General features: G+C 46.0%; 1 protein-coding gene across 6 annotated transcripts in view; it reads left to right on the top strand.

Moving 5' to 3' along the window:
• Positions 1–9,239, top strand: part of klhl13 (kelch-like family member 13) — a 34,220-nt gene extending 24,981 nt beyond the window's left edge. For 5 of the 6 annotated variants that reach the window (XM_030100706.1, XM_030100710.1, XM_030100711.1 and 2 more), the window contains 2 exons: positions 2,967–3,080; positions 8,127–8,614. In XM_030100706.1, the coding sequence (XP_029956566.1) occupies positions 2,967–3,080; positions 8,127–8,614 (602 nt within the window). Of the gene's footprint in view, positions 1–2,966; positions 3,081–8,126 lie in introns of all 6 variants that reach the window. The other variant, XM_030100705.1, reaches the window with a different exon arrangement.
• Positions 9,240–18,108: the final 8,869 nt, after the last annotated feature.

The raw sequence follows: 18,108 nt of genomic DNA, 5'->3' as shown, positions 1-18,108 counted from the left end.
TTTTTTTTTTTTGTCTTCTGTTTCCTGTTACGCAACAACAGAGGCCTTTAATTAATATTGTATGAGTTTTTCGCTCTTAAAAAATCAAGGAGTAGCATGCGAGGAAATGTGCGGTTTAATAAGGCTGTGAGCCTCACTGAAGCCCGTAATCAGGCTTTATGCCTACACATCATTTGCTGTTTCAACACGTTCGCGTCCTTAATGTGTGTGTAATTCAATAAAACTCCGAGGATGGGCACATTAACACAAACATGCTCTCAATCTAATGTAATTCATTACTGAGGCGTTTGAACGCGCGCGTAATCGATTTCAGCGCCATTGTGCCACCGGTGAAGAGCCATCGTGTGTTTTTTTTTAGAGGATCTGCTCCAGAGACATTTTGTTCGACCCATTAATGACACATCTTATGTTGTTTTTTTTTTAACCTGACAAAAGTGCTAATGGCGTCCGACCCACCGTTCCCGTTAAAGTGAACACGCTCTTCCTCACTTTGGTTGAATTGGTTGCTGTAGCAGAGGAAAGTCGAGTTATAGTTCCTGTAGCCGCTGAAACTGAAACATGAGGAATAAGAAGTGAAACATTAAATATGAAGTGGAAGAAACAGACATGTTTATACTTTATAATCACATCCGATGTGATTTGAAGTTCAAAGTGTATGTGTAAAACTTTATTTGGTCTGGTTACAAGCGAAAGCTAAAAGCAGGTTTTACGACTCGCGGTCGGAGACGCTTCAGTGAATGGATGGATTTAGACGTCTCCGTCCATTCATCGGCGCTCGGTGGGTCATGCTGAGTAACCAGTGTGGAATCTCCGCTCTCATAACTGGAAGCCACAGAGAGGTGCCACCCTGCTCTTAAACTCGGCCCGGTAGCCGCATCAGTCGCCTCTTCAGGGTTATAATTAGACCAAAGAACACAAAACTCACTTTCCTGCCCATCGAAACAACTGCTTTATGTCTGCCTGTCCTTTCACTGCATGCACTTCACTCTTGGTGTGTCTGTTTTTTTTTTTTTTTTTTATTATTATTTAATCGTACCCTGCCCATCTATTACATTTGTTTACCCTGCCATACGGGTGTGGTTTTATTACAACTTTCTCAACGGCGACATTTTATAAGGGGGAAAAAAAAAATCCATAAAATCTAGATGGATATTTGTGAAGGCAGCTTTCGGTTTAGATTGACACTACAGTCCACACCTCGTCAGACCTGTTGGAGTTAATCCATCCATTATCTGTAGTGCTTTCTACAATCATGGGGCATTGAGCTGATCCCAGTTGGGTCAATGCAGGGTAAACCCCGAGCAGGTCACCAGTTCATCACAGGGCAAACAGAGAGGCAGATGATCACACACTCACGCCCATAGCCACGAGCAATCCAGAGTCACAAATTAACCTCGGGTTTTCCGCTGTACCAACAATAAAACAATATTTTGGTGCAACAACAAAAAGACGTTTATGTTTAGTCCAACATAATCCTTACCTTTTCTGCCTCCTCCTCCGTCACGTTGTGTTCGCTGTTATTTTGATCACCTCACAGGGTCGTGGCCCTCGTGTCGGGAGCCGCCGCTCTAGGTCAGAGGAATATGCTGAATACTAACAGCCAACAGATATCGCCAGCTGCCAGCTTGACCCTCGCAGCGCCGTATTAATTCTCAAGCGATCAACCTGCGGAGAAAGAAAATTCATGCTAATTAAAAGTGTGACCTTTTCAGCCCATGAAAGGAGGAGGAAAAAAAAGCTGTTATTTAATTCTGACTCGTGTATCGTTTAAGGACATTTGCTCCTAATCTGTAAAGTGGTGGCCTAAAGGTTATGGAAGTGAACTGGTAACTTAAAGGTTGCTGGTTCAAATCACACTATAGACCACTGTGATGTCAGGAAAATCAAATGTATCGATCACATGCTCCACTGTGGTGACCCGGCTACAACACATGACACACATTTTAGTGCGTTTCTATCGAAGAATACTGAATTCTTATTCTGAATTTCTGAGTTTAACTCTGCTCAGTGCAGCTGTTTTCTGACATGTCTGTGTTCCTCTAAGATTCTGTTCAGGGCTGATGTTCATTTTTGGTGAATTCACTCACTTTCCCCGGTGAGATTCGCTCAGCCGGCGCCGGATGGCTCACAGCCCTTGAGTGGCCCCCAGCTTACTGCCAAGTTTCAAGTGTAAATTTTCATTTATTTATTTTTTATCATTGTTTGGGTCAGTGATTACACCATAGCTGTGAAATTTTGCACAATATTTTTTTTTTTTTTTTTTTTTTTTTTTTAGCTGAGGCTCTTTATTGTCTTTGAGCACCATTAATCTGTTGAGTTTATTCGCTGTTTACAGTGTGTGAAAACACATTTTGTGCATTAGCTTCTTTCCTGCTTGGTGTTTGTAATAAAAAAGAAATCAAACTTTTAATTCAGCTATATAAACATGGAAAGGTGGCAACTTCTCTGCGATCCATGATGCCTGTCACTTAGCACGTTTGTTCCTTTACCATGTGGCACGTGAACTTTTCTTTACAATAACTTCCATCTAGAAAATTCCAAAAACACTTCAAAGCGCAGAAATAGATCGTCGGATGTTGCGTTGCGTCTCTTCCCAACGAGCCGACATGTTGACGGACCCTGGCTGCTTGTAATGGGGTCACCCATCCTCTGCATCGCTCGCAAATCCCAGCATCTTCCATTCTGGTTAACCCCCCCCTTAAACTCTTGCCAAAACCTTCCTCGGGCATCATCAGATAAAGAATCTCACAATCTCTCATTTCGCTGTGCACTCGGTGCATCGCCGGTGGGGTTGCGGGGATGTGTACTCTTTATTTAAATCTGAGTTTTAGCTCCCACGCTGAGACCCTCCAAGGCCTCATTTGCTGCTGTTTGTCCTCCTTAGTTGTATCTTGACCTACTTTCTACTAATACAGTCCCCTTTTTTTCCTTCCTTCCTTCATTTTTTTTTTTTTTTTTTCCTGAAGCTACCGTGGAGTGCTACAACCCAAGGACGAATGAATGGACGTATGTTGCCAAAATGAATGAGCCCCACTATGGCCACGCTGGGACGGTGTACGGCGGCTACATGTATATTTCAGGTGAGTTGGCTCCAGAGAGATCAACACTTTTACTCCCATCCATCCAAGAAAACCTCTTTGAATCCGTGTCCAAGTCGTTCTGGTTTGCCAGTGTTTTAACAAAATAATGCCATAAACTTCTGTGTACCGTCAAAAACATTGTAGAAGTTCTGAATTTTTTTTTGTTGAAATGGCAGAAGCACTCATTCATGGCACATTTTCTGACATTTCAACCAAAAAAGCCAAATAAATCCAGTTGTTTTCAGGCATAATATGGTTAAATCGATAAAATGTGTGACATGTGTGTGTTGAAAGTTAAAAGATTTGTTCGCACATCTTTTATTCACTTTGACTTGTAGTTCAGGATGAGGCACGCATTTTAGATTCCGAGCTTTATGACTCAGGATTTCTGGAACGCCCAGCTGATGATAGTATATTTTCATCTATTGACCTTGCTACATCGCAAAGAAAAAAAAAAAAAAAGACTGTGTTTCACACTTTTTCAAATAGTCTTTCGCACACCCGATTCATCTCCACCAAACACGGCTGTGAAGTCTGCGGAGGTTCAGAACTTAAAGCAGGGGAGCCGCGATTGTGCCTTTGAGCAGCCGGCGCTCGCTCCTCAGGTATCACCTCAGCCCCCTTGTTCACTTCACACGCCTGAAAACAAATCCCGCGGTATGGAGATGAGCCCTACTTTCCCGGTGTGACTAATCCAGAACGACGCTACAAAGGAGGGGAAGGTTTGGGAGGGATGGAGCGCGGCGGAGGACTGGAGCCTGTGTAGGAGGTGTAACACAGAAGAGACGGTGTTAATCCCTCCTGGCAGTGGGCACCGGCATCCTTCTGCATCACACCAGCATCAACACTCGCTTTTTTAAAAAAAAAACAAAAAAAAATTAGCTTGCGAGTTTCAAGTTTCAGTTAATTTTTTTGGGTAAATTAAAAAAAAAAAAAAAACTGCAAGTGAGGACAAATGGAATGTAAATAAGAAAATATTGAGTGTATTGTCTTCAGAATTCTGAGTCTTATCATCCATGCTGATGCAGTAGAAATGAAATATTGAACATCTCTTTAGCTTGTTTGCAGTGTCAGGTACCAGGCGGCTCACACACTGTTTTATTAGACACACACACTCCCCGAGTGTGATTCCTGCAAACACACAGTGAATGTAATGCTATAAACCACAGATACGCAAACTCCAGTCACTGGTATGTACTTTAATTTCCAGGAGCCAGTCATTTAAAGGAAATGAAATTTAGATTTGGAATGCAATCGTGAAAAGTCTACTTTGCTCATTAATTAGATTTCATATCAACTAACTCTCCGTTGATGGAATAAGGCCAGAAAAATCGGAATTACCCCCCTGCACGTGACTGCTATCTGTTTATATAAACAGCTTTTAATTAGCTAATATTTCACATATCAAACAGAAGCTGAGGGGCGTATGTGAGACCACACAGACTGAGAGGAGATTTGATATTATAGGGGGGAGATGAAAGCCACATTTTCACGTTTTAAATGACTAAAGCCGAATGATGAATAACGTAGTAGTCATGGACGGAGCTAATCTGCTGCTAGCCAGCTGCGCTCGTCCCTCCGCCTCCGGCTGTACTCCGCAGCGAGCACGGTGTTTATTGCTCCCTCTCTTTGATATTCTAATGGATTCTTCTTTGTCGGCTTCATGTTTCAGCGATGCGCGCAACAGCGGGTCAATAGTCTGGTAAATTTCTCCATTTTAACGGCGTGCTGAGCTGTGACACGACGCCACGCTTCGGATCCGCAGCGGCTAAAATTATGCGAGAGGGGGGGAGAAAAAAAGGCGGAAGGCTCGTGTTTCAGGACGGAGCCGGTCGAGCAGTTCCGTGAACACAGCTGTGGGTTATAACACAACAAAGGAGCATGCAGAAGAAGAAGGGGGGGAAAAAAAAAAAAACAACTTCCTCTGAAGTGCTTTTAATGCAAATAGCACAGGTACACAAGCGTCGCCCATTAGAGGGATTCAGTCTCGGGGGTTACAGTCTCGCTGTGCAAGGTGACCCATGCCGGAGTGCACTTCTGTGTCTATCTGTCACAGCGCATCAGGTCAGTCTCTGCGGCTGCGCCGCCGCGCTGTCTGGAGGCATCCCGTCAGCTGGATGAATCTGACAAACGCACTCAGCCCGCAGACCATCACGGCTCAAGCGGTGTGGCAGAGTTCAGGCTCGAGCGCTAGACCAGAGCGGAGCCCCGCTGCCCCCGCTCCACGGCTCTGATCTGAGGGATTAAGGTCTTACGGTTCAGACCAGTCGCGCTCAGATGGTCAGATTTTCTTCCTTTATTATTGTTTTCCATCTATTTTGCCATCTAGAAGGAAAATACTGAAGAGTTTGGTTTTTGTTAAAGCAGATTGTTTAAAATGATCCGGATGTCGAGTTACAACCTGAGCAATCCGGGTACCATCAGTGGTGTTTGGTGCCACTGAGGTTCAGGCTCTGAGTCGGGCCTCATCCTCCCACATCGTATAGAATAATGTCTCACATTCTCATGCAGATCACTGCTCACACACTGGATTCATCTCTACTCTGCATTTGAAGTCTTGGAGGGTTCTGGACTGTGATTGGGCCTCAAAGGGAAGTGGGGGGGTTCTTCTTGAAGACCTGCTAAATATACTCCTGGCTTGATCATTTTCATAATTGCTCCTCTTGCAACTGGACTGTCTGTCTGAAATGGCAGCCTCTTCACCACGAATTCACCGCTGCGGAGCTTCTCCACCATTTGATTTGAGTGTAAAATTTATGCTCTGCAGAACCGCCCTCGAAATTCTCGCTCTACTATGAAATATGTAGTTTCTGTCTTGTGCCAAGGCTCCCACAGTGAAGTCGGCTAAGTTTCCTCCACCTGATTCCATCATATGACTCAGACTCCTGAAGAGATGGACCTGTGATGGTTCATAAGCGTCTGAAATTTCACCTCACAGCAGATGACTTTCTGTTATAAAGGAGAGAAAAGAGGGAGTGATTTAGATCTCAGGACCTCCAGACCGAGACGTCAGGAGGCTGTGAAATGAACCCGACTCTGCAGCGTTACGTTGATCAGAGAAGTGCATCGTGAATGAAACCGGCTTCATTTGTAACTTTTACCTGTATTGATCCTCGATATTCAGCCTCATATAAAATTTCTATTCGAATAATCCTGCTGGGAAGAGTCTCCGGTTGCCCTCTGACCTCCCACAGGAGGCCCCGCCCACAGCCTGAGAGCCGCCGTTTCCCACGTACTCAGTCACTCAGCCCACATATTGATCCGTTAGCCATCCGCGGTTTAGAGGAAGGCGCCGCGCCCTGTAGGTGCAGAACGTGTGTTTTCCCTTCTCGGACCGTGTGATTGCTGTTTCATCGTGCACATCGGCCCGTGGCGTGAGCGTCAGCGCTGCTTTATTTACCCGCTCTGCTTCAGAATGTCCCTTCAGTTCGGTTTCAGCTTCTTAGACTCCTACTGTGATTTGTTTCAAGCTTCTTCTCTTAATTTCTTCATTTTGATTTATTGTGCTCCTTCCTGTCAGTAAGGCTGATTGTAAAGTGGTGCTCTATATACAGAAAAGCTCGTTTCTCTCTGAATCCCGCAGTGCATTGAGGATGTTAAAGGATGCAAAACATCTCAATGCTTTTAAGCAGGAACATTGTTTTTCTGTTGGGAAGAGGGCGAAGCACTCTTCTTTGATGCTGTTTTACTTCAGTTGAAGTTTTATTTTGCCACCTGTGATTATCAGTGCTTATCAAGCGATCTACATGTTGCCAACAGAGAGCCGCTGATCGTTAGCAGTTGATATATATACGCAGGATTATGTGGGATTTCAATTCCAGACGACTTTATTAATCATTAAGCGGTATCGCTCAAATCTGCTGAGCCTTATTATGCAGCTCACCTCGGTGTCTGCTCTCCATCATCTCTGCGGGTCCCATGTGTTCTGGCACCGACTCAACCAGGTCAGTGATTTTACAAGGGGACTCTGCACTTATTTTATTTTTACATGGCTGCACAGGGAAATGTTCTGAAATGGTAAAATATGTGTCAGACGACACAGAGAGGCAGTCTGTCCTGCCCCTGCCTCTGTCTCCAGTTCAGCAAAACCTCGGTTCCTCCCTTAATGTCTCCCTAATGGCTCTGAGCAGATACTGAAATACTGATCAGACAAACACTGAAGAGCCGGAATCGAGTCGAAATAGTAGCAGAGTCCCTTAAGAGTAATTACAAGGGCCCCGCTTCGACTCCAGCTCGGTCCTCTCTTGTCAGGATTCAAGCGGCGGGCCGCACGAACGGCTTGGATGAAGGAAATCGTCAGGCTATCTGGGAGTTTGATCAGTTAAGGAGGCGCCGCGCCGCTGATCTGAGACGTGGCAGCGGAACAGACGGCGCAGGCCTCCACAATGAAAAGGAGCGCGCCGTCAGCGGGCAGCGGCGGCGGAGGGATCCTGCCTCTATTCGACATGCTCCGCAAATCTAAACTGCATTAGCTTCCAGTCACGCTGCCTGCAGGGGGTGGGGCGGGGTGGGGGTCTGGCTTCCACCCAAATGCATGCTGGGATTGTGTTCCTCTTTATTTTAAGCCTTCCCTGTAGACATGTCCTGTTTTTTTTTTGTTTTTTTTTCCTTCTTCCCCACTTTGCCTCAGTTTTTTGTGTCCCGCCGTCTGCAGTCTGTTTGTGCGCGTTCGCTTTGTTATGGCGCGCCGCTTTGTACCGAGCGCCTGTCATTAGCTTTATTTCACTCTGTGGAGAAGGCGCCGAGCAGCTACAGATTTAAAAAAAAAAACTCCACTGTGCCAGATTATTGTTTAACCTGAGCGGCTGGCGGTTCGATTTGAAGTCGGACGGATGCGGATGAGACGGAGGATAATTCCGCCGCCGTTCAGGACGGCACCAAATCCAACGTGGCCGTTCTCTCCCGCGATGTCTGGTGCGCCGCGTGTCCCAGATAAACACGAACGAGTCACTGATTTACCTGATTGACAAGTACACAGAGTGTTTTTTTCCCCCCCTGGAATGATCAATGCCGAGCCTCATGGCGCTCTCTCCTCTCTCGCCACAGGGGGAATCACTCACGACACTTTCCAGAAGGAGCTCATGTGCTTTGACCCGGATGCGGATAAATGGACTCAGAAAGCGCCCATGACCACGGTGCGCGGCCTCCACTGCATGTGCACGGTGGGCGACCGCCTCTACGTGATCGGGGGCAACCACTTCCGGGGCACCAGCGACTACGACGACGTGCTCAGCTGCGAGTACTACTCGCCCGCCCTGGACCTGTGGACTCCTATCGCCGCCATGCTGCGGGGGCAGAGCGACGTGGGCGTGGCCGTCTTCGAGAACAAGATCTACGTGGTGGGCGGCTACTCGTGGAACAATCGCTGCATGGTGGAAATAGTACAGAAGTACGACCCCGAGAAGGACGAATGGCACAAAGTGTTCGACCTGCCCGAGTCGCTGGGCGGGATCCGAGCCTGCACACTCACAGTTTTCCCCCCCGAGGACATTTCGGGCTCGCCCTCCAGAGAGTCGCCCCTCTCAGCACCTTGATGAGTAAAGGGGGTGGGCCCTGTTCCGCTCGTACCCCCTTTGACCCCCCTCGTCCCCCACAAGAAGACGCCCTCAACAAACACACCTTTTAGACATTGTTTGCACTTCCCCTCCGGACAGCGTCTGTACCGCATCCCCAAGTGTCCCCCTCAGCCCACACCCTATAAAGCTGTGCAGAAACCCCCTCCTCGAGTGAAAACACCCACATACCGACCCGGTTTGGCAACCTAATTACATGTTAATGTTGCATACTCGGTATCTTTTGGCAGGAAATACTTTGACTTGAAAAGTGACTTTGCAAATCAACTTTTCTACCTGATGTCCACAGAGTTTTTCTTATGTCTCGTTTCTTTCGGTGTTCCACCTTGAGATGTTGACTACCACACGGACTCTCTCTCTCTCTTCTAGTCTATGCCAGGTTAGATGCAGGTGACCCCCCCCCCCCACCCGGAGAGCAGAAGCGTAGGGACCGGACCGGCGCTCCGAAAACGCAGATGGTTTTTAAACTCAGGGGTTGGCCAAGGCCCCATCTACGTCTCTCTCGCAGTTTCACTTCTTTCCTGCTCTTGGTATGAAACTGTTAACAAAATGTTGTTTTCTAAATTTAATAAACATGGTTTTGAAATTAATTTAAACATGGGCGTCGTTTCTGACTGCAGCAAAAACCTTGTAAAAGTAAAGGCTGTAACCAGGAAGGATCGTGTAGTTTGAGCTTATTGAGTTTCACTGGATTGTTTTCTGTATTTTGAAAGCAAGCAGTCTCTCGTTGGTTCACGACCTGACGCACTGTGCATCCATGTGAAGATCTGGTGTCTCGCCGTGGAGCAGTTGGTCTGACTTTGCTGTATACAGGATAATTGGATTGAAGCCACTGTTGATTGGAGTAAAGCCTCCTGAGAAGATCTGTGTTTGCAATCGGCTAATTGTCTGGTTTTTTTTCCTTCTTTTTGCATTTGTTTTTTAAGTAGAAGTGAGACCAGTCGTCTTGTTTGTAGTGGACGATCCGCAGGATGTGCTCTTATCCTCCATCCTGATCTATAGCCGACCTTGCCGGCGCCTCCTGTGCCGACGCCAGCAGTGGCCGCCCGCCTCCTCCCCCCCCCATCCCCGATGTAAACACGCCGCTGACCTGCGCTCAGTGGCAGCCGGCCGCTTCCACCGCTGTCGCCTCTCCTCCCGGCGCCGAGACAGACGGTGTTGTCGCCCACAATCTGCCCACCTGCTCCCGGACGATTAGAGCCTTAATGGCAGCATATGGCGTCCGAGACGCCTGCTCCCACGCCGTTTACCTGGGACAAAAGGTTTGTGCGCTCATCAGGTGAGTCTGATCCGGAGGTTTGAATCCTCCTTATGTCTCGTTGGGAGGCCGCGGCGTCGCTTCTCATTTTGAATTTTAATGATCTTGATCAACCGGGGGGGATTTACTTTCTGAATCAGTTTATTTTGCGGAACACTTTGAAGTCACGACCTGAACATTTCAGTTCAGTTCCTTTTTGAATGATTCATTTCGGCTTTTAATGTGTCTCTTTGATCTTTTCCACTTGGCCAAACAGCAAATTTTTGCTCGCTGTCCTGCTTATTTTGCAGGCCAGTTACAGGGTTTTGACAAGCTCTGTCACCTTGTTTGGAGAAGACCTCTGCTAATACCTTTTGTGTGACATTTCAAAAGCTTTATTTTGTGCCAAGGCTTATTGCTAAGTCCCTTTTTTGATGGAACGGTTGCATCATTTTTTTTTTTTTTTTCTGTTTAAGAGCCGGCCTCTAATCCTTTAATGGAACAGTCAATGAGCAAACAAAGGAGGGGAGGAAATGTGACAAGCTCAGCTGCTGGAAACAAGAATATATACATTTTAAAAAAAATTATATTTACTATTATTGTCTCATCATTTCACTGAACATAAATCTTTCACAGTTAAGCATCTGTCTGATGGCGGTTTTGTTGGACTTGAAATAAAAAAAGGAGAAAAAAATTAACAATAATCCCTTATCAAATCTCTGGACGGACCGAACACATCAAACTGAGGGCGTGACGTTTCAGAAGCTCTGTACCCTCCTTGATGTGCTGCAAGAACAATTCCTTTACTTTGACCTCTACCTGCCTTTGACAAGCCGTTGTTGTGTTTTTAAATCACCACCAGACTCATCCAGCTTGCGTTTTATCACATTTAGTTCAGATCTCAGCTTCGGTTTAGAGACGATGTTCCAGAATGGCGTCGCAGCAGCAGCTGTTCAACGACTTGTTTACCACCTTGGTGCAGAAGGAATTGAACTGGAGCGTAAACTTTTCTCTTTCTTCCCATAAAGGTCAGAATCAGGAGAACACACCTTTACACCCCCTTGATTTATGGCGCATTGAGTGATATATGGAGTAAACACTGAACTTGCCATACGTCAAACATGCTGAGATCTCTCAGTCTTTACGCCACTGTGATGGAATCCCTTCATTTATCAGTGTTTCACTGAACTCCTGTTCCGGTTCGCTCTATCTCATGATGTATAATCATACATTAATGTGGAATTACTGCGTGTTCCTCGTCCCTGTGGGTCGGTGTGAGCGCTGCTCCCAGAGTGCAGTCTGGTCTGCTGCGCTCAGGCATATTTTAAAACATCAATTGTTTCTGAATGCGTTCTGAGGGGAAATGGCGAGTTACACACCCTGACAACTTCAATAGAAATCCTCACGCGGAGCACTTCGCGGACAGATTAGAAAACCAACCTCAGCATATCTGCGGTCTCCGAGGCGGTGCGGCACATGCTGTTCCAGCCCCGCTGTGTAATTCCTGCCTCATGGTTGCATTGTTTCCTGGTGTTTATGCGAGCCAATGTCAATATTACATGACGCAGAGCTTTGTGTATCCTGAAGACTGGGAAGGCTGGGGTATTAATGAACAATGTGTTCTCAGTGCTAAAGCAAAGAGAAGTGGAGCAAGAAATTACAAGCGTTCCCCTACGTCCTCCTCCTCCTCCTCCTCCTCCACTACCTGTGTTTCTCAGAGGATTTCATCACCACTGGAGGCATGTTGGCTTGATTCATGAAGCAGATAAAAGGGGAGCGTGCAGATTACGGCCTGACTCTTGACACATGAACACGGTGCACATTTTCAGCTCGGCTGTGTCTCCAGACGGCTCCTCCTCTCATCCCAGCCTGAAAATGACCCAGATTCCTCCGGCTTGCTGGATGTGTTTACACACACACACACACACACGCCGCTCTGATGACATTGTCAGTCAGAAAGCATCGCTCTCGGCGGCCAGGAGCGCGGTGCTCTTACTGTAACTAAAGCTCCCATCCACCCCCCATCATGATGAAACGGTCTGCGGAGCCGCAGATCCCCGCCGTCCTCTGACTGCATGCGTGGTGGTGTTAATGGCTATTGATCCTCCCGGCTGGCAGACGGCCAACACACCCTGACGTTACTCTTGCTAGAAGTATTTATTTTTTTGCGCTGCATCGCAAACGGTTATCAGTCAAAACCAAGGGTTCGGGACTGGGCCAGGTTTGCCTCTTTTTTTCTTTTTTTTTTTTCTCTCTCTCTCTGTTGTCATGAATATTCCGAAAAGGTCAAGTCCTTGCTCTCCTCCTGAGCTCTCCATCCCCTCGTGACTGTGTCCTGAATAATCTGTCCCTGATTCATCTCTTGTTCCAGTGCCTGTTCCTGCCCCTGCTGTGATTGTGTGTGTGTGTGTGTGTGTGTGTGTGTGTGTGTGTGTGTGTGTGTGTGTGTGTGTGAGAGACAGGGATGGGAGGGGTAGACCTAATTGGGTTTTGTTTTGTTCAACATCTGGCTGCGCATCAGTCCTAGATTTCGGTTCATGCCTCGGTTGTATTTCATATCCAAAAAACATTCTGCGTGCAGATTTCCTCTTGTTTATCTGTAGCACACAAAATGCTGTTCCTCATTTCTGCCTTTTATTGAATCTGTTATTCTGGCCTAAATACAGAGGGAAAATAGGATGTTGCACAAACGTACCTTTCAGCATCTCGCATTTGAAGCTCCCCGATGCAGAGCTGTCATATCAAAGCAGCGATATCGAGCAGTTTCGCAGACTTTTCTGTGTTTAGTTTGCACATTTTTCCCTCTTCCCCATGCACGTTTCTCCTCCTCACAGCTCAAAGTGGATTGAATATTTGATCGACAGGAAGCCTGTCCGAGGTGTCTCTTTGCCGTCAGCTGCTGGGATATGCTCCGATGCCCCCGTGACAATGAAAAGGAGAAAGGTGAGGAATATAAATCTGGGGGTAGACAGAAGGGTGCAGTTTGCACGCTGCGAGCTTCAAATTGAGATTCATCCTCCTCTGAGGCTGGAAAACATTCTATTATATAAAGTCTTTTTCTGCCATAACTCAATATCACAGATATGCCTCCAGTAAAGTGCATTAAAAGCCATTTCCTGTGAACTGGCTAAGAGGAGAACTGGAACTGTGCAGCCGCTCTGGGAAAACTATCTGACCTCGCAGGGTTAAACACAGCTCCCACCTCACGTCTCTCCGGGTTTCCTGCCGCGCTGCATTCAGCCTGAAAGCACCTGAACTCAAACTGAAGCCTTTTCACAAACTCAGCCAAAACAAATTATCGCTGGAGCAAGTTGACGCGCTGCTGTGAAGCTCGCACGCTGATTCCAGACATGTTGGAACGCTCCGCTTTCATGGGCGGCGCAGCTACTTTCACAAGGTGAAATTATGCAGGAAAATTGGATTTTAAAGGAGATAACAGGTCAGTGCAGTAGTTTATGTCTGCATTGCCATTTGTAAAATACATGCAGCTGCAGTGTGTTGAAACTCGACCAGCTCCGTTCTGTTCTCATTGTCAGGCATTGCAGCGAATTTAATACTAAACTTCATACAATTATGGAATGAACTCGCTGTAAGGTTTTGTATCCCGCTGAATTAATGCTCCCCACATGCCCTTGAAATGCGTCAGCCAACGCGCCGCTTGATGTCTGCACAAGTTTTTACTCGCTGCGTGTTTCAGAAGTATTTGATCATGGGAAGCCTCCGTGCAACACAGATCAGGAATTTGCTGGAGAATCTAAGCTGAATGTACAAAGAAAAAGAATGAAAAGTGAAAAAATTAAATTAAAAGATCAAATATTTGTGGTGTTGAAAACATAAAGATATTATTTTATGCATGGACGTAAAAATGTGAGCATTCATCTTTTATACATGATTTTTCTAACTTTAGGTTGTAGTGAGCACACACCTTATCCAGGCCATTACAGACAGCGACAAAGAAATACTGAAAATTAAAGTCACATGCAAACTGTCAGCACAAAGACCTGAACTCAAACTGTGATCAGACGGTGCTGCGAACACCTACACCACTGTGAGCGAAATCCAGTTAAATCTGATGATATAAGAGAATAAAAAAACAACACTGGTACAGTTTTGTCTGCTGATTTCCTTTTTGGAGGCATCTGTTGAACTGCTAATGAAGTCAAACAGCATTTGCTCCAGCTGGATGAGGCTCTCTGTCAAAGATCAGAGAGCATTTTCAGTTGTTGTTAATTGAGTGTTTCAACATGAGTTGTGTTGTGTGAAATTTCAATCTGCGAACTGCCAATATTTGTCAAGAAAATGGAGCGAGGGGAAAACATCACTGTGGTACAGTATAGATGTTTTGTAAAGCAAAACATCTGTAAAAGGCTCTCATCAGTGTCGATCTTCTTTTCCACTTTATTCAACTGGGGGTCTCTGCAGCTTTACGCGGCGTCCACCCTGGACAGACCACCAGTCCATCACAGCACACACACACACACACACACACACACACACACACACACACACACACACACACCATGGAGACGTTTTTAGAATCAGATGGACTGTATGTTTCCGGACCGAAGGAAAAACCAGGTAAAAACAAGTAGAACACACAGGCGCCCCTGAGGAATCTCCTTCCACTCAACCTGACATGAAAACAGACTCTCATCCACCTTCTGCTTGACCGCCCGCCCACACTCATCCCCTGTCTGGAGCAGCGAAAGGCGAAAGGAGAACCCAGAACCTTCTGCAGGGAAATATCTGAAAAACCACAACCATCACATTCAGTCATCTTCACCTCCCATAACCACCATAACCCTCTCTGGTCTGGATATCGCACTTTCAGCTGCCTCTACTAGCGTTCATTACCACTGGTGTCCATCAGGGGGCAGACGTGCACTACTCTGCCAAGAGAGCTGACAGGAGAAGATAGAAGAGAAGAAGACTAAGTGCAAATTAACAGAAGCAGAGGCTGTGAAGACTTTACTGGTGAAAGGTATGTTAACTTCATGTTGAAGTTGTTTTGTGTGTGTGTGTGTGTGTGTGTGTGTGTGTGTGTGTGTGTGTGTGTGTGTGTGTGTGTGTGTGTGTGTGTGTGTGTGTGTGTGTGTGTGTGTGTGTCAACTCAGTGGTGTTAAGTTGTATTTGCTAAACAAGCTAAAATGCTATTTGGTTTGTGTTTCAGTCTTACCTCTCTTGTCTTGGCTCAAACACCTTAAATTAGTAAATTACATTATTAATCATAGACTACGTTTACATGCACTCAATATTCAGGTTATGGTCAATATTCCGGTTTCTGAATCATTTGGAATAACCCGTTTACATGCTTAAACAGACAGAGTTACTCCTGTTTACATGATCAGGGATATCCCCATTCAAACCGCGGAGCACAGACGACGCCATGACTGCATTTGCACTTTATGCCACTGGGTGTGCTGTTTGCATGTTCAACCTTATTTTACACAGACACCACAGAAGAAGAAGGGCGCTGCAGCCGCTGCAGGCTCTCTCTGCATGTTAGAAAAAAAGTAAGCCAGCGAGACGTGGTAATATGTTTAATAATGCGATGCACCGTTTTTTTTTCAGTAAAAGAGAAGAACTGAACTATAGTTTTGGCACATTTTATTTACTTAGTAGCAGTTAAACTGTGTCAAAAGTAGTTCCTGGACTCAAATGACCGAGATTCCTTGCTTGTAGAACATGCGCAGAGCAGTACTTCATGTCCCTTTCGATCGGGATATTCCGATGCGCGTTTATATGACCAGAAATTCAGGTTAGAAAAGGAGTAACCCAGGGGTAATATTCAGGTTTTTAAAAACCGGAATATGAGCATATTCAGGTTTTTGCACGTGTTTACATGGTTGTGCGCAACCGGGTTATTGCGAATATTCTGGTTAAGAAAGGGTTATTGACTGCATGTAAACGCACCCATAGATTCACCTAATCCAGCTGCTAATTAATTTTGTTTTGGAGCAGCCAGTGAGCGGAACTCTGTCTCAAACATCTGGAACCAGAACACACTCGAGGGTGACCTTCTGAGCTGGATGTCTTTTGGTTTTTCATTGATGAAACAGGAAATGTCATGTTTCCTGGCCTGTGAAGGAGTGTGTGTGTGTGTGTGTGTGTGTGTGTGTGTGTGTGTGTGTGTGTGTGTGTGTGTGTGTGTGTGTATGTTTTGTTGTTTTGATTGTTACAGCGTTCATGCCAAAGTGATTGATAACTCTCCTCTCCAAGCTGAGTTCAACATCCTCCGGCCTGTATAATGCCCGGTTGCCATGGTTACCCCTCCTCCTCATGCTATGAGGGGAAAAAGAGGAGGAAAGATGTTCTCCTTCCCTTCTTTCTGAAACTCTCTGGCAGAGACATCCCGGGGAGTTGAGAGGAGAGCGCTGACCTGCCTGTCGTGCAGTGAGGGGAAGGAGGAGCGGCGACAGGAAGCAGACGCTCGGCTCCCAACTCTTCCCCTCAGACTCCCCCGTCAAGCGGAAATGTGGCTGAGCTGCAGTGATTACCACCGCAAACTCATTTTCATCCTTATTAGAACAACTAATTTCCATTTCCACTACATTATCACTGAGAGGCTGCCAGAGGTGTCTTTCATCTCCACGCTGCTCTCTGCAATAATGACCTCTAGTGGATCCCGTGGAAACAAATGGAAGCAGTTATAAAGCCCAGCCTGCTTTTTAAGAAGTCTAGATGATGAAATATGTGAGTCCTCCCCCAACCCCCCCACACCCCCCACCTTGTGTTTCTCTGTTTTTTTGGAAATCAAAGGACCGGTGTAATCCAACATATGCTATGGTGCATTTACATAAACCCCGATCATCCTGCCTGTGACACCAGTCTTACACTCGGAGACACAAGTTAATCTTTTTATTTACAGAGTCGTGACTTGAGCCAAGGCAGACAGACACAAGAGTAAACAGGATGAGATGCCTGCAGGCTGGGGGGGGGGGGGGGGGGGGGGGTTCAGTTTCTGCAACCACCCACTTAGACCTGGAGTTTCCTCTGGTGATGGCCACCACCAGGCCCAGAAAACTTCACGCTCGTTCATTTCCCTTTTCGATTCGTTCGTTTTACCTTCTTCGAACTTCTTGAAAGACTTAAGAACCTTTTCCACGTTTGAATAAAACCAGTTCACACTCTGGCACTGGGTTTAGGGAACGGTCTACTTCCAGTAATGAGTTCTGATGGATGTCTGACCTACTTCGAACATTTTACGCCCTGTAAAAGCTGACCCCAGCGGGCAGGGGAAGCAGCCATTAGTGCCCCTGCTGGTGAATTACTACTAATAAAAAAAAAAAAAAAAAAAATACTCTTCATTTTCCCAGTGCCAAATGGAAATTAATTTTTCATGAATAATTAATTGCGGGAGAATGAATGACGGTTTTGAATAGGTACCAATTTAATGTTACGTGATGAATGTGATATCACAGCTGACAATTACTTTCAGCGCTGAAAAGCCTCTTACAGCCCCGGCTTACACGCCGCGGCCATGAAAACACAATCAGCGCAGGCGGAGGGAATGAAAAGAGAGAGAGAGAGAGAGAGCCGGACATGAAATAATCAGTGTTATTCAATGTAATGTCAAGCACAATACAGCAGGAATAAAATAAATAAAATACAATAATAAATCACACACAGGCTGCAATAAAAAAAAGAAAAGTCTGATTAGGTAACCAACTCTCACAACTTGTTCGTCATCTCAGCTTGTTTTTTTCTATATTCAGGGTGTTGACTGGTGGCGCAGCCTCATCAGGTCTGCAGAATGTTGATTAGCTTTGCTGTTTGATGCCAACTTGTTTGTTTGTGGCTCAGTGTCTCTCTGTCCTGTCCTTGTCTCTCTTGCTATCCTCTAAAAGCCAGAACGTCACCACGTTTGACTCATCGATTCCTCACTCGGGGCTTTTCTTTGTTGAGTTTACGCTTCCTTCCTGCATGTGTGCGTCCTTTATCCAGGTGATTCAGCGTCCTCCCACAACCCCAAACACATCTGTGTTACCAGCTCCTCTCCTCTGCTGCTTGTTTGAGGTTTTCTATTTCAAATTTATATAAAATTATCAAGCCCGTCTCTCTGTGTTCATGAATTCTGCCTTGCACTTGAGCAAATGTGGGTTTCAAGAAAATATTTCACAGTTTTGCACCACTCATTTCTTTAAGTTGATCAAAAATTCCGTCGATAAAGCCGCCTCCCCCCCAATGCGACCACACAGTTTCCCCCCGCTGCTGCAAA

Source organism: Salarias fasciatus, chromosome 10 (assembly GCF_902148845.1).
Source record: "Salarias fasciatus chromosome 10, fSalaFa1.1, whole genome shotgun sequence".
Lineage (NCBI taxonomy): Eukaryota > Metazoa > Chordata > Actinopteri > Blenniiformes > Blenniidae > Salarias > Salarias fasciatus.
This window is presented reverse-complemented; position numbering and strand designations above follow the sequence as displayed.